General features: G+C 39.2%; 1 protein-coding gene across 6 annotated transcripts in view; it reads left to right on the top strand.

The window, feature by feature from the left end:
* DST (dystonin) overlaps positions 1–12,228 on the top strand; it is a 310,970-nt gene that overhangs the window by 106,636 nt on the left and 192,106 nt on the right. For 5 of the 6 annotated variants that reach the window (XM_074895777.1, XM_074895776.1, XM_074895781.1 and 2 more), the window contains 2 exons: positions 7,487–7,576; positions 10,439–10,516. In XM_074895777.1, coding sequence (XP_074751878.1) covers positions 7,487–7,576; positions 10,439–10,516 — 168 coding nt within the window. Of the gene's footprint in view, positions 1–7,486; positions 7,577–8,108; positions 8,208–10,438; positions 10,517–12,228 lie in introns of all 6 variants that reach the window. The other variant, XM_074895774.1, reaches the window with a different exon arrangement.

Below are 12,228 nucleotides of genomic sequence, written 5' to 3'. Positions count from 1 at the left end.
TTTTGTAGATACATGAGTGTACTTGTGGGTGTGTTGTTGTGAAACTCCACCTGGCTGCACAACTCCTGATCTTTGCAATGACAAGAGGTTTGCAGCTGTCTGTCATAAAGCAGTGAGAAGATAAGAAGTTTTCTTGGAAAATCAAGGACAGGGTATAATTGAGTTTGTTTAGTCTGAAACAGAGAAGACTGAAGGGAGATATGTTAATGTGCAGGGGCTGGTGAACAAGTGTTTTCCAAGATCAGGCTCTAAGCAGGGGAAAACAAAAAATTCAGCTTAGTTTATAGAAGGTTTAATTTGAAGATTAGCAAGGAAAAATCACTCTCCCCGAAAAACAAGTAAGCATAATAAAACACTGAAATATATGTATTACACTGGAGAATTTCCTTCATTAGAATTTTCAGGAATAAATTAGAGAAACATCTCTGGTGTGTTCTAGCCAAACTCAATTTGCTCTACTGCACTGCGTCAGGTGAGGTGATCTGCTCAGTCCTTTTTAGCCTTACAGTTGTATTATTCTGTGACAGCCTTGTAAGGCCCAGCCCTTCTCTGGCACAGTAATATTCAGCTTTGAGTTTTAGAGCTGATCAATGCCAAGTTCTTTACTAAAGCATGTGTTTTCATTAAATTAGTGATTTCAGTCTGTGTCCTACAGTTCCAGTGAGAATGAATGCCATTTTTCAGTGGACTACCCTGTAAAGTGAAACAGTGATGTTTGAATTGTACTCCTTCGTTAATATATATTCATGCCTTTGTAAGTAAAATATTTTAAAAAGGGAACAGAATAAATGTCACGAGTCAGGCTTTAAGCAGGTTGTGAGTCACTCTTCAGTTATCATCAGTAATATGTGCTGAGGCACTATCTCCTAACAGCTAGAAAATGTGATAGAGATGTAGATAAGAATTTTAGAATGTGGGTTTTTTAGTCTTTCAGAGATTTATAAGTATCTTTTTATAGTCTTATACATAAAAGCATTTGAACAAAGAGTATTGCATTGAGGAAAAATCATAAAAGGTTACTGAGGTGCAAAACATGGGAGAGGGATGGATGTGCATTAAAATCACAACTGATGCAAGAGGTGTTAATGGACTGGAAGCATGCATGGAGTTGCATGGGACCTTGCATGACATATGCCCTGTGCTCGTTGAGGTCTGTCTGTAGAGTGAAGGTTACTTTGGTGCAATAGATACTAAAGCTATCTGGATATTTCTGTAACTTAAATTAGTATTTTAGGACTTTAAATTGTTGCAATAGTAGAGTAGATGTCCATTTTATGTTAGTAGATGCCCATTTCTGCTGAGGCTGTGAATCTACACAACCTGGGCTCCACTCAGATGTATTAGCTGATCCTAAAATGTAAAGTTGCAAGCAGCTGACCAAGACTGTGCAAATGTTAAAAACAGTGAGGGTAGTGCTGTGATAATGATGGTAAGCAGAATAGATATCCATAGAGGTATTCTGAGTGGCTGGACCAGTGTTGATTGAAAACCTTTCAGCCCATTACTGCAAAAAGATTTGAGATGTGTGAGCTGGGATGGAGAAAAAATTTATTTTTTTCTGTAGGAGTCAGAAAAGAAAGACTTTTACATTTAAGACATTTGCTTAAACTTGTTCTGTACAATACTGGTTTTTCAGCTATAACACAACTGCTGAAATCCAGGAAAGGACTCATAGATGTACATGCTTATGTCCTACTGTTTTATATGCATGGAAGATTATGCACCTGCTTGCATCCTTGCTGATGGGGGATTAGGATAATATTGGAATGCATTTCATGAAATCAGTTCAGGAATGTAAGAAGAAAAATGTAAGGACAAGCTTTAGCAATGGCCTGATTTTAATTTTTTTTTCAATTGAGCAACAGTGTATTTAACTTAAAGCTATACAAGTGTCTTCTTTTTTTATGAAGTTAGTTTATTAAGAGTTATCCAGAGACATACGAAACAATCAAAGGCTGGTGACAAAATGCAAAATAGAGTATGCAAGAGCAAAATGCACAATAGAGTATGAATGGGTTAATTGTACGATGGAGTTGTCTGGAAGAGATGCAAAGATTAGTATTAAAAAAAAAAACCCACAACTTATCCAGGCTTAGGTACAAGGACAGGGTTTTAGAGGGGTGGAACACATGAAGTGTGTTCAAATCACAAAGTTCCCATGCTAACAGAGGGTAGAGCATTGGCCAGATGAGAAAGTGAAGGATGAACCTTGCAGCTGAGGATGAATCTTCAGTTAGGTAACATCGGTTACTAAGATCAGGGGTGTTGAACTCACTTTGTATGGAAGACTTGTTTAAAGGTGACTTAGGAAAAGTATTTGAAATGGTAAAGGGACTTTATGGAATGAAGTAGCATTAGCTGTGCCTGCTCTTTGAGAAAATTAATATCTGAAGTCAAACAGCCAGACAATTACTGCGGAGTGTAAAACAAAGAGCGATTTATTTTCAGTGGACTGCAAGAAATGTTTCCTGTGGAGTGGATTATCAGACTGGCGAGTAAAAGGAAAGAATGAAAGTGAGTTTTGGACCACTGGACATAAACCTGGAATCACCAGACTTTACTTGCTAGTGAATAGATGCGCAGAAGAGACCCGACACAAGCTTCTCCCCTTGTGCCATTTTGCTACCAGCCCTGGCTGTGGGCCCTGTGCTATTGGGCTGAGGGGAGCAAATTGGCGTGTCCTGGGTGGTGGGTGTCCAGCCCTGGAGTGTGTGTGCCTGCGCGGAGGTGGAGGATCAGCAGCATCTGCAGCCCAGCACTCGGGCTGCCTGCCTTCTGTGCCTTGAGGTCACTGTGGTGGGGTTAGCCAGTGATTAAATTCTTCCAGAACTTGTGTGCTTGTTTATTTTTAACAGAATGGGTGAAGTTTATTATAGGATTCAGTACAAAACAAGGGCCATGGCCAGGGTGTGTATTTGGAGTTTGGAACTTTTTTCCCCAGAACTGAATTTTGGATTTAAAGTAAGGAGAGTAAAGAACATGAGAGACTGGGGGTGGGGTGGAGGGGTGGGGATGTCAATCTGCATGTAACCTCTTAGGCTCCCTGATCTCTTGGGATGACATCAGGTTGGCCATGGACCACAGCTCAGCACCTTGCCTGGGCTGAGCAGCCAGTTGGGATGGAAATTACCTGAGGTGGAGTGGCCCTGTGGTGTATCGAGCAACACTCATGTGCTTTACAGGGGGGAATCTAAGAAGTCTGTAGAGCAAAATAAATGGTCTTGAAGATGTTTGAAGAAGCAGCCTTGGTTGGCTGATCAGTCACGTTTGAATATTTTGACAAATCTGATATTTTGACAATTACATGCTGCATGGATCTTGTTACCACCTGTTCAGAATTTTAAAGTTTCTCATAAATCATGCTATATATGTTCGCATAGTAAACCTTTATTTCTGTACATAAATGCAACTTTTCATGTGAGAATTTTTTTTTATTTTTTATTCATGGCACAGGCTTATTTGTTATCATGCAGTTAGAACCGCCCCTATGATTCCTTAATTTTCAAAGGTGAAAAGACTAAAATGTACGAATTTTCACAACTTGCAGAAAACTGTTTCCTCACAAGCAGTGATTTTAATACAGTTTGTCCTTTGAAAACAAGCTTAAGTACATTTTTAGGAAGCTGAAACATTAGGGAAACTCATCAGGATGTGAGGATCTGATGAAGTGGCCACAGCAGTTTTTCAGCGTTCTGAATGCTAATGGTATTTTCTGTGGAATAGTGAAATTACAGGAGCTTTTAACTATCAGTGTCTATTATCTCGGAGAAAAGTGTTTTGCTGTAGCTGAAGTGAATGAGAGTCTTAAGGGATCTTTTTTCTATGGCCATTGAATCAGATTCTTAAAGAATACATTTCAAGTTTATTGTGAAACTCATGGTGGCCTTGTGCCAGCTGTCATTTGGATGTATCAGTGACCTCAGTGGTAATTAAGGCCTGACCTTTCTTACCCAAACACACCCCTTTCAGTTCTAACTTTTGAACCTTATCCCATTTTCCTTTGGAAAAGCAGTAATGCTTTATGCCTGTGCGGGGCATTTAGTTAACTTTGTTTTCAGAAGCGAGAAGGGCGGTACTTGAAAAAACTTTCCCAGGCTATGTGGTCTGAAAAGCCTCTGTTGGATCTGTAATATTACAGTTCTTGATAACGTCTGGGGATGACACTGATTTTATAAAGGCTTGTCAGCTGAACTTCAGTTTTTCAAAATAAGTGTGATTCAGATTTGATTCTAATTTTGCCTGTTCTGGAAACTGTAAGAAAAGCTCTAATATGACATGTTCTCATAATGATCAGTGCAGCTTAATTATAATATAGATAAGAAGACTCCTGATGTTTTAAGATAGATATTTGATTACAGTAGTCTGCTTTCCTCACCCTGTTAAAATGGTTAATTTTGCAAGTGTGTGAGCACAAAACTGCCTTGTTTCCAAGCCCTGCAGCCTGCCAGGGCTGTGGCATTTGCCTCACCTCCCTCAGGGAGTTCCTGGTGGCCTCTGGTACGTGGGAGTTACTTCTAGTTATTCCTGCCTGATCTGATTATATACTCTCTCCTGCCTCTTTTGCTTTGACTCCAGATTTTACAGCACATTAACTTTTGTTTCTGCTCCTTTCTACACTATTTCTGTTGAGAATATTGTTCCTTGCATTTTAGTTGCTGGTCTGGAGCATGCTGTACCCTAACACGAATGTCTGTGAGGTCTCTTTACATGTATGCTAGGCGTGCGTCCACTGTATACACAGAAAGGGCTACAACCCGATTCTCCTGCCACATTTCCTCCTGAATAAGAAAAAGGGTGTGATTCTTCTCTATTTTCATAGAATCATAAAATATTTTGGGTTAGAAGGGATATTTAAAGGTCATCTAGTCCAACGGCCCTGCAGTGAGCAGAGACGTCTTCAACTAGATCAGGTTGCTCAAAGTCCCGTCCAACCTGACCTTGAATGTTTCCAGGGAGGGGACATCTACCACCTCTCTGGGCGACCTGTTCCAGTGTCTCACCACCTTCATTGTAAAAAATGTCTGCCTTATATCTAGTCTAAATCTACCCTTTTTTCATTTAAAACCATTATCCCTCATCCTATCACCACTAAAAAGTAGAGGTGTGGCAGTATTAGAGAGTGCAACCTTCCTAATGCACTCCAGCCTGTGCATCTTGTGTCTGTCCTTTTCATGACCAAGCTGGTTTTACTTGCAGAAGCAGAAGGGACAGTCCTTCCCCTTTTACCCATGCAAGCATAAGCAGCCTGTGGTTTTATTACGGAAACCTGCAGATTTTGTTTCAGTATCAGCACAACACAACTAATAATACCAAGAAAAATTGTAAGAAACAGGCTTACTATGGAAGATGGCTTCTTCATTGCTGTGACCAGTGGCAAAATAGAGATCACTGTGTGCAGATTCGGTTCTCTAATCATGGACATCTAGGGCTGTTTGAGTGTGTAATTGTATTCAGGACAAGTTATCTGTGGGGTTCTGTCTAGCAGGACTTAGGTAAATCTTAGTCCTGGAGAAGCAGGTGGAGGCCAAGTGGCATACCCCCTGAACATAAACATAAACCAACCCTATAGGTGTGGGCCCAGGCAGCTGAATCATGCCTTCATTCTCAGCTGGTAGAAATGAGAACCAGGCAGGCTGAAAGCAGTGGTGACAGATTTGCTGTGATGCCAGCCCACAGAGGAGGAAGCCAAGCCTGGCAGGCCAGGGTCTTTAACTGCAGAAGCAGAACAGTACATGAGGTTGGAACTGATAGCAACTTGATTGTAAGGACAACCAGATGTGTCAGTTGAACAGTATGATAAAGCTATGCGAGTTATGCAGGGGCATTAGATTGCTAGCTTTCAGAAGTGGCAGCCATCTTGACGGTCTTCATTTGTCAAGTGCTGGGGTCCAGGGCCAAGATTGCAGCTCTGTGATTGCTGCAGTTTTAAAAGATGTTTTTTTCATTACTGGTAGTGCAGGTTCCCCAAAGCACTGGACTACAAAGCTTAAGCCTACTGGGAAAGTGTGATATGAAAATATCTCATGCTGCTATCAAGGGGGTTGAAGCTTTCCTTACCACAAACATCACAGTATACACGCCAGAAGATGAAGATCAAAGATTAATCACTTCTGAAGCAGTGCCTTAAATTCTCCCTCTTTTCTTTTGACCGATGACGCCGTTGTGCTTCTCTTGTTTAAGTTTTGTCAGATGCCTCTCAGCCACTCTGCATCTCCCATGTCTTCCTTAAAGAATCTTTTCTTGTGCCAAAATTTTCAAATCTGCAACACTCACGTGGGTGTATTGCACAAAGTTGCCTGAGGAAGCATTTCACCTACTTTGCACCTGGATCTTGCAAAATGTAGGGCTGACAGTTTTGTGGTTTTGTTGAAATGCCACAAGAACCGTTATGAAATGCTGTGGGGCTCAGCAGATCCCACAGGTCCATCCAGGGACCCCTGGCTGACAGTGTCAGAGATCTCTGCTTCCAAGAAATGAGATCCTTTGTTTCATGTTTAAAGAGTAGCTGGCTGGAATTGTTAAAGAAATATCAGATGAGTTTATATTTAAGCTAATGCTAAGAAACAAGAAGTTGTCCTGTGGACAGACATCTCCCAGCTTTGTTGTGCCTGCCAGGAAAAGTTAAGGCTTTCAACTGTCTTTTCATTATATCTGTTCCCTCACTCATGGTTGGCCTTGCAGGGTTTGCTGGCTATCCACCCTTCTCAACTCGATTTACTTGAATGAGGTCAGCTGGCACAGGATGACCCTCTTAGGGGGCACCACAGGAGGGAATTGGTTGGGTTGGTGGCTGCTGGTGGTAGAGCTGCTGAGCTGTAGGGAGAATTAAGCTCTGCTACTGGCATGGCTGGTGGGAAGGGCTGTGCATGTCCTTGGCTTCACTAGATCAACCTAATGTATTTCTTTGGCATGGTGTATAAGGTGGATGGGTGAGCCACTGGGAAAACTCGGTAAACACTGGGAAATCTGAGCTGACCAAATTGGTGGATAGTATGCTTTGATTAGTAATTAGGTTTAAGGCCAGAAAGTGCATTAACTTTTGGCCTGAGTCCAGTGAACACGCATGCTGAGGATAATATATATGTTGCATCTATTTTTTCACAATTCATTGGATCTAGTCTAGTGTCTGTTCGTGGTCATTATTTAGGTCAAAGTAGGTGGGTATTTGGTATTGTTTAAATTGTCAACTACTGATTTTTTTTTTTTTGTTACTATATGCATTCTTTACTGTAACTTCATACTGTTTTTATTTTGCTTTTCAGTAAAGTGAAATAAAATGATGGAACTTTGTGAATGCACACACAGATGTGAATTTTGCCTATTACAGTTAATTTCAGTTTGTAAATTTGTCATGAAAGTGAATAAATTTGAAAAGCTATGCTGAGGTATATCAGAGGTTTATCTGTATATTAGGTGATATGTGTAAGTGTGAATTCTCAGGTATAAATGGGGATCTTCTGTTTAATTCTTGCATTTATCTGTGCAGGTTCGAAAGCATGTGAATGACCTGTATGAAGACCTAAGAGATGGACATAACTTGATCTCACTTTTAGAAGTCCTTTCTGGAGACACCTTGGTAAGCTTTTAGATCAGACTGCAGTGGTTCCAGTTTGTTACATATACATTTGCTCTGTTTGTTAACTCCTTACATACCTACTGCTGGAGGTTTCTTAGATATTTTCTATAACCTGTGACTTGATACCAAAGACACAAGTTGTATCTCTGTTGGTTAAATATTCAACTGTGAATTCTGTGGGGGAATGCATTCTGTTCTCTACATTTCTTGTGGTCAGTGAGACTTCCTTTCTTAATAGGGTAATGCGCTATTTTTTTTTGTTACTCCTTTTTCTTTACAGTTTTTCTTTTAACAAGTATTGGATGCTTAATATCCCTTCGCACTAAAGGGAGTAACTTACAAATAGCAAGGATAAAATGTCCCTGAAATTGTCTAACACACTCCTCAGGTGTCATTTCCTTTCTTTGTGAGCATTACTTCCCTTGCTTGGTATTTGTTCTCTTCATTATGTTCTTCTTTTCATGCTCTTCTTTTCATTTGTGGTCTGTCTTGTGTTTTTGCTGTCCTGTCTCCTGTCTGTTATATTCATTAGCCAAGAGAGCGAGATTTTTTGAAGACCTTACGGTTGGTGAGTTCAACAGAAGCATGCGCAAATGAACAGCATGAGGATGTGGAGGATGAGGATAAGGGGGTAGGTGCCGACCCCCATAACTGTACTAATGTAGTGTTTGAAGTGTGATGTTTGCTAATGTAAATTCTTAGTTTGGTGTGCTGCAGTAGTGTGCTGTAGAAAGGACAAAAGAACTCACCTTGGTAAACCAGGATATGTATGTTTATGATGGAGGTATGGTAAAGAAAAATTTTCATTCAGCCTTTTTGTGAACAGTTGAAATGCAAATGTTCAACATTTCGTTTTGTTTTCTTTTGTTAAACTGTACGAAACCGTGACGCAAATGTGTACTGGACAACATTAGCAAAACGTTACAAAACAATCTTTTTTAATAATAAATAGGGAAGTACCATAATTCCATTCAACCAAGATTTTTTTTTTTTTACTTGCAAACAGTATTGTCTACATACAAGTAGTTTAAACAAAGGCCTGAAGTGTCTCCTTAGTGAAGTCAAAAAATTGTCTTAGAGGCACCTGTCTACTGCACCCATGGTGTATTTGACGTAATAGTGGATAATATTTTGAAATGAGGTAATTCAAGATGTGCAGATCTATGTTTTAGAATTTATCAAATGTAATAGTTACTTTAATCAAAGCAGATAGAGCTGTCACTTCTGCTTTGTCTGTGTAGTGGCTACTAAGTATACAGATTGTTTGCAGGGTTCATCCTTCTTGCAACAAATGCTGAATTTTCGTTTCGCTGTATTTTAACCATCCAGAAGGGAAATATCTACTTATGAAGTGTAAAACGCTGAGTGCTTGTTAGTCCAAGTGAGCTGTGTCATGCCTTTGTAGACCTCGCATAATGAGCATTTGCTAAAGCAACTTGCTGTCATAGGGCCCGAGTGCCTTCTTGGCTCCCTGTGTGTTGCGCTGCAGTTGTGATTTCAGTGGAATTTGTGTGCTTTTTTTCCTGGGGCATAACATAACTCAAAATGCTGCATTTTAGCTGTACATTGAAAAACATATTTCCCCTCTGAGATGCTATACCTAAATAAATCGGTTTGGATTTATTATACCCTCTTTGTTGTGGAGAACCAAGTTCCAGGTCTGCAGTCCTTTGTTCCATCCAGGGAAGCTACTCAGTAGCGAGGGCTGCAGGGCTTGATCCTGGGCTGTTGGTGTGAAAAGCAACAGGCTAATTTGAAGGCTGTAATGGAAATGAAAATTCTTTGTGTTTTAGTTTATGCCTCTTATTCAGTGCCATTTTCCCATGTTTTTCTTTTGGCAAGCATCTGATACTCCACAGAGGAAAAGAAAAGGCAGTTGAGGAAGGCTTGGGCTTATCTGTGTGTTTTGCAGTGATTGAGGAAAGCCTCATATTCATGGCTGATACCTAGCAATTATAGTCCACTTCAGTTTATTGCTGTGAAAGTTTGTGAAAAATCTGAAATAAGGAAGAAGAATAGAAGGATTCAGATATGATGATGATGATGATATAAATTTAACTGCTTTCCCATTGCTGATCTGTGACAGCTAAGTAAAGTATGCTTCTTATGTGTGATTCTTCTTCTTAATGATTTTACACTAACTGCATGCAGTTTTGCCATGTTTCCATTAACACACCACTCATGCTTATTTTACAGTTTCTTCTTGCTGGTTTTGACTTTGCTTTGAGAAGAGTGACTTCTTAGGTTTTTTTCACACTTTATAACGTTCTACACGAGTAATGAGTTTAAACTTAGATTCTAGGGCTGTATATGTTGTATTATTCTGTTTGGAGGAAGGTATTATCTTTATTAGATGCTTTAAGTAAATATGTGTCAGTATCATAATGCTTATACAGTCATACTGTAAATAAACAACAAATCATAAAATTGCATACACAGGTAAGCTTTTCCATCACAGAGTTTAGCAGAAAAACATAAAGGTCCATGACATTACTTTAATTTTGCTTTGCTTATTATACTGTAAATATTTTATAATAATATATTGCAGTTTAATGTCTGTAGGTGGATTAATGTCGGGCTTTTTTAGCCCTCTTGGCCATAATAGTACTTTACAGGGAAACAGTTATCAGCCTGCATGGATCCAAGTTGCAGTTCGGGACCACTGATCTCTCTTGCCATCCACTGTGCTAAAAAATTTCAACTACAGTTTAAAAAAAATTGTTAAAGCACACTCTTCCACCAAAGGTATTGGCTTCATTAAAACTGTAGTACTTCATATGTTTTACATGGTATCTTTTAAATCAGACTGTTTCTTCTTTTGACTGATGAGAAAATCTCACAACTATTGTTTTCCAATTTTAGCCTCGAGAAAAAGGTCGGATGCGTTTTCACAGACTCCAGAATGTCCAAATTGCACTTGACTATTTGAAAAAACGCCAGGTACGGTGAAAATTTTGTCTAGCTAATAAATAAAAAAAGTATGTCCTACTTGGTCTTTTATGCATGCTGTTTAACAGCTGCTGGTATAGTCTCGGCTTGATCTCATGCTTAAAATGGTTAAGAGAGATGTGACAAAGGTGTCTTTACACCACCCTTCTCTGAGCAATAACCTCAGCACACTCCATGTGATATATGATGTTAAAGAGGAGAAAATTATGAGTGAGGTCCTCAGGAGTTGTTTATAATAGATTTAACTATCTTTCATGCTGCCCAGACACTAACAGGTATGCAGTTTTGTTCGCAACCTAATTTTTAGTGCAAAATGCAGATTCAAAGAAATTAGAACATTGTATGGGAGCTTCTTGTTTTGATTATATTTTTTGGGGAAAACTCTTAGGCCTTGATCCTGATGAAAGCAAAACTGGTGCCCAAGGAAGGCAGCAGATTCACCTGTGCTGTGGAAGACTCAGGCTTAATTTCATCTTTGAACCAAACACTCAAAGTCCACACCAGTGGGCAGTTTGCTGCTGCTATGAGTTTCTTTCTGCTGTTAAATTTCTTTTAAATACTTATTGGATTCTTGCTTTGTCCCTTTGCAAAACGGCAGTATTAAAAAATGTCCAAAACATGAGTGGAAGGAAAAACTGTACCTCCCTATCAGTCCCATCCAAATGAATTGATACTGGAAATATGCTTTCTGGTTGGTTGACTTTTTTTTTTTTTTTTTTAAATTTTATTTGCTACTTCAAAGTTTTGAAAAAATCTGAGTAGCAAGCCACAGACAGATACTTAATTTGATTATAAAAACAGATGTCTCTTCGTATTTTGAGTGAAATTGCAAACTATCTTTCGGGTCACTGAGTGATGTGTGTGTACTGACAATTCAATCCTGCTTCACTGAGTTCAAAGCAAACTTTTCCCCTTAAGTGAGCCATTGAACAAATCTATGAAGTAAATGAATTGCTACTTGAAATGACAGTCACAATGGCATTTTTGTGCAGTGAGACCTCTGGACCATCCCTTATGCATGACAGACCAGGTGTATTAAAATGCAGAAGATGCAGAATCAGGTCATCCTCATGTTTACGAACGTGTGTATGTCATTAGGAACCACAAGTCTCCATCACGCAGCTGTCGATTATAATCTGAGGATTTTTGTGCTCTCTTTAACTTCACAATTTCATGAAGATGGCTGTACTCCACTTTACAAAATACTTGTAGGGCTTTGTTCTTCTTGGCAAGTTGCCAGCGGGACTTGCATTTAATTAGTTTCAGCCCCCTGTTAGGTGTTTCTAACCTGTATTTAGGAGGTGACTAGCCCAGATTTGCTGTGTAACCTCCAAATACAATATTTTATTGTGATTGCAAGGCAAAGAGATCCTATATATTGATATTTTCTGAGCCTGACAGGAAAAAAACAAGGAGCAAATCAAAGATAAGGCATATCTGACTATCTTGCAGAGTTTTGCCAAACACAAATAGTTTCTATAATGCAGTGGGAGGAAAACATTTGGATTTGTTTTTAATTTCTTTTTTGAACAGAGGAATGCATTGTCTTTTTTTCCAGAGAGAGTGTTTTGGTTTTGTTTTGGGTTTTTTTCCTAATAATTAAGATTATAGCTGCACATCAAGAGAAGGACATGCCTTTGCTTGTTTGGTTAATAATAGGGTATATGTTAAAAATCATGTTCATGTAACTTTACTAGCATAAG

Source organism: Athene noctua, chromosome 1 (genome assembly GCF_965140245.1).
Source record: "Athene noctua chromosome 1, bAthNoc1.hap1.1, whole genome shotgun sequence".
In the NCBI taxonomy this organism is placed as follows: Eukaryota; Metazoa; Chordata; class Aves; order Strigiformes; family Strigidae; genus Athene; species Athene noctua.
The sequence above is the reverse complement of the archived record's forward strand: the minus strand, read 5'-3'. Positions and strand labels throughout refer to the sequence as shown.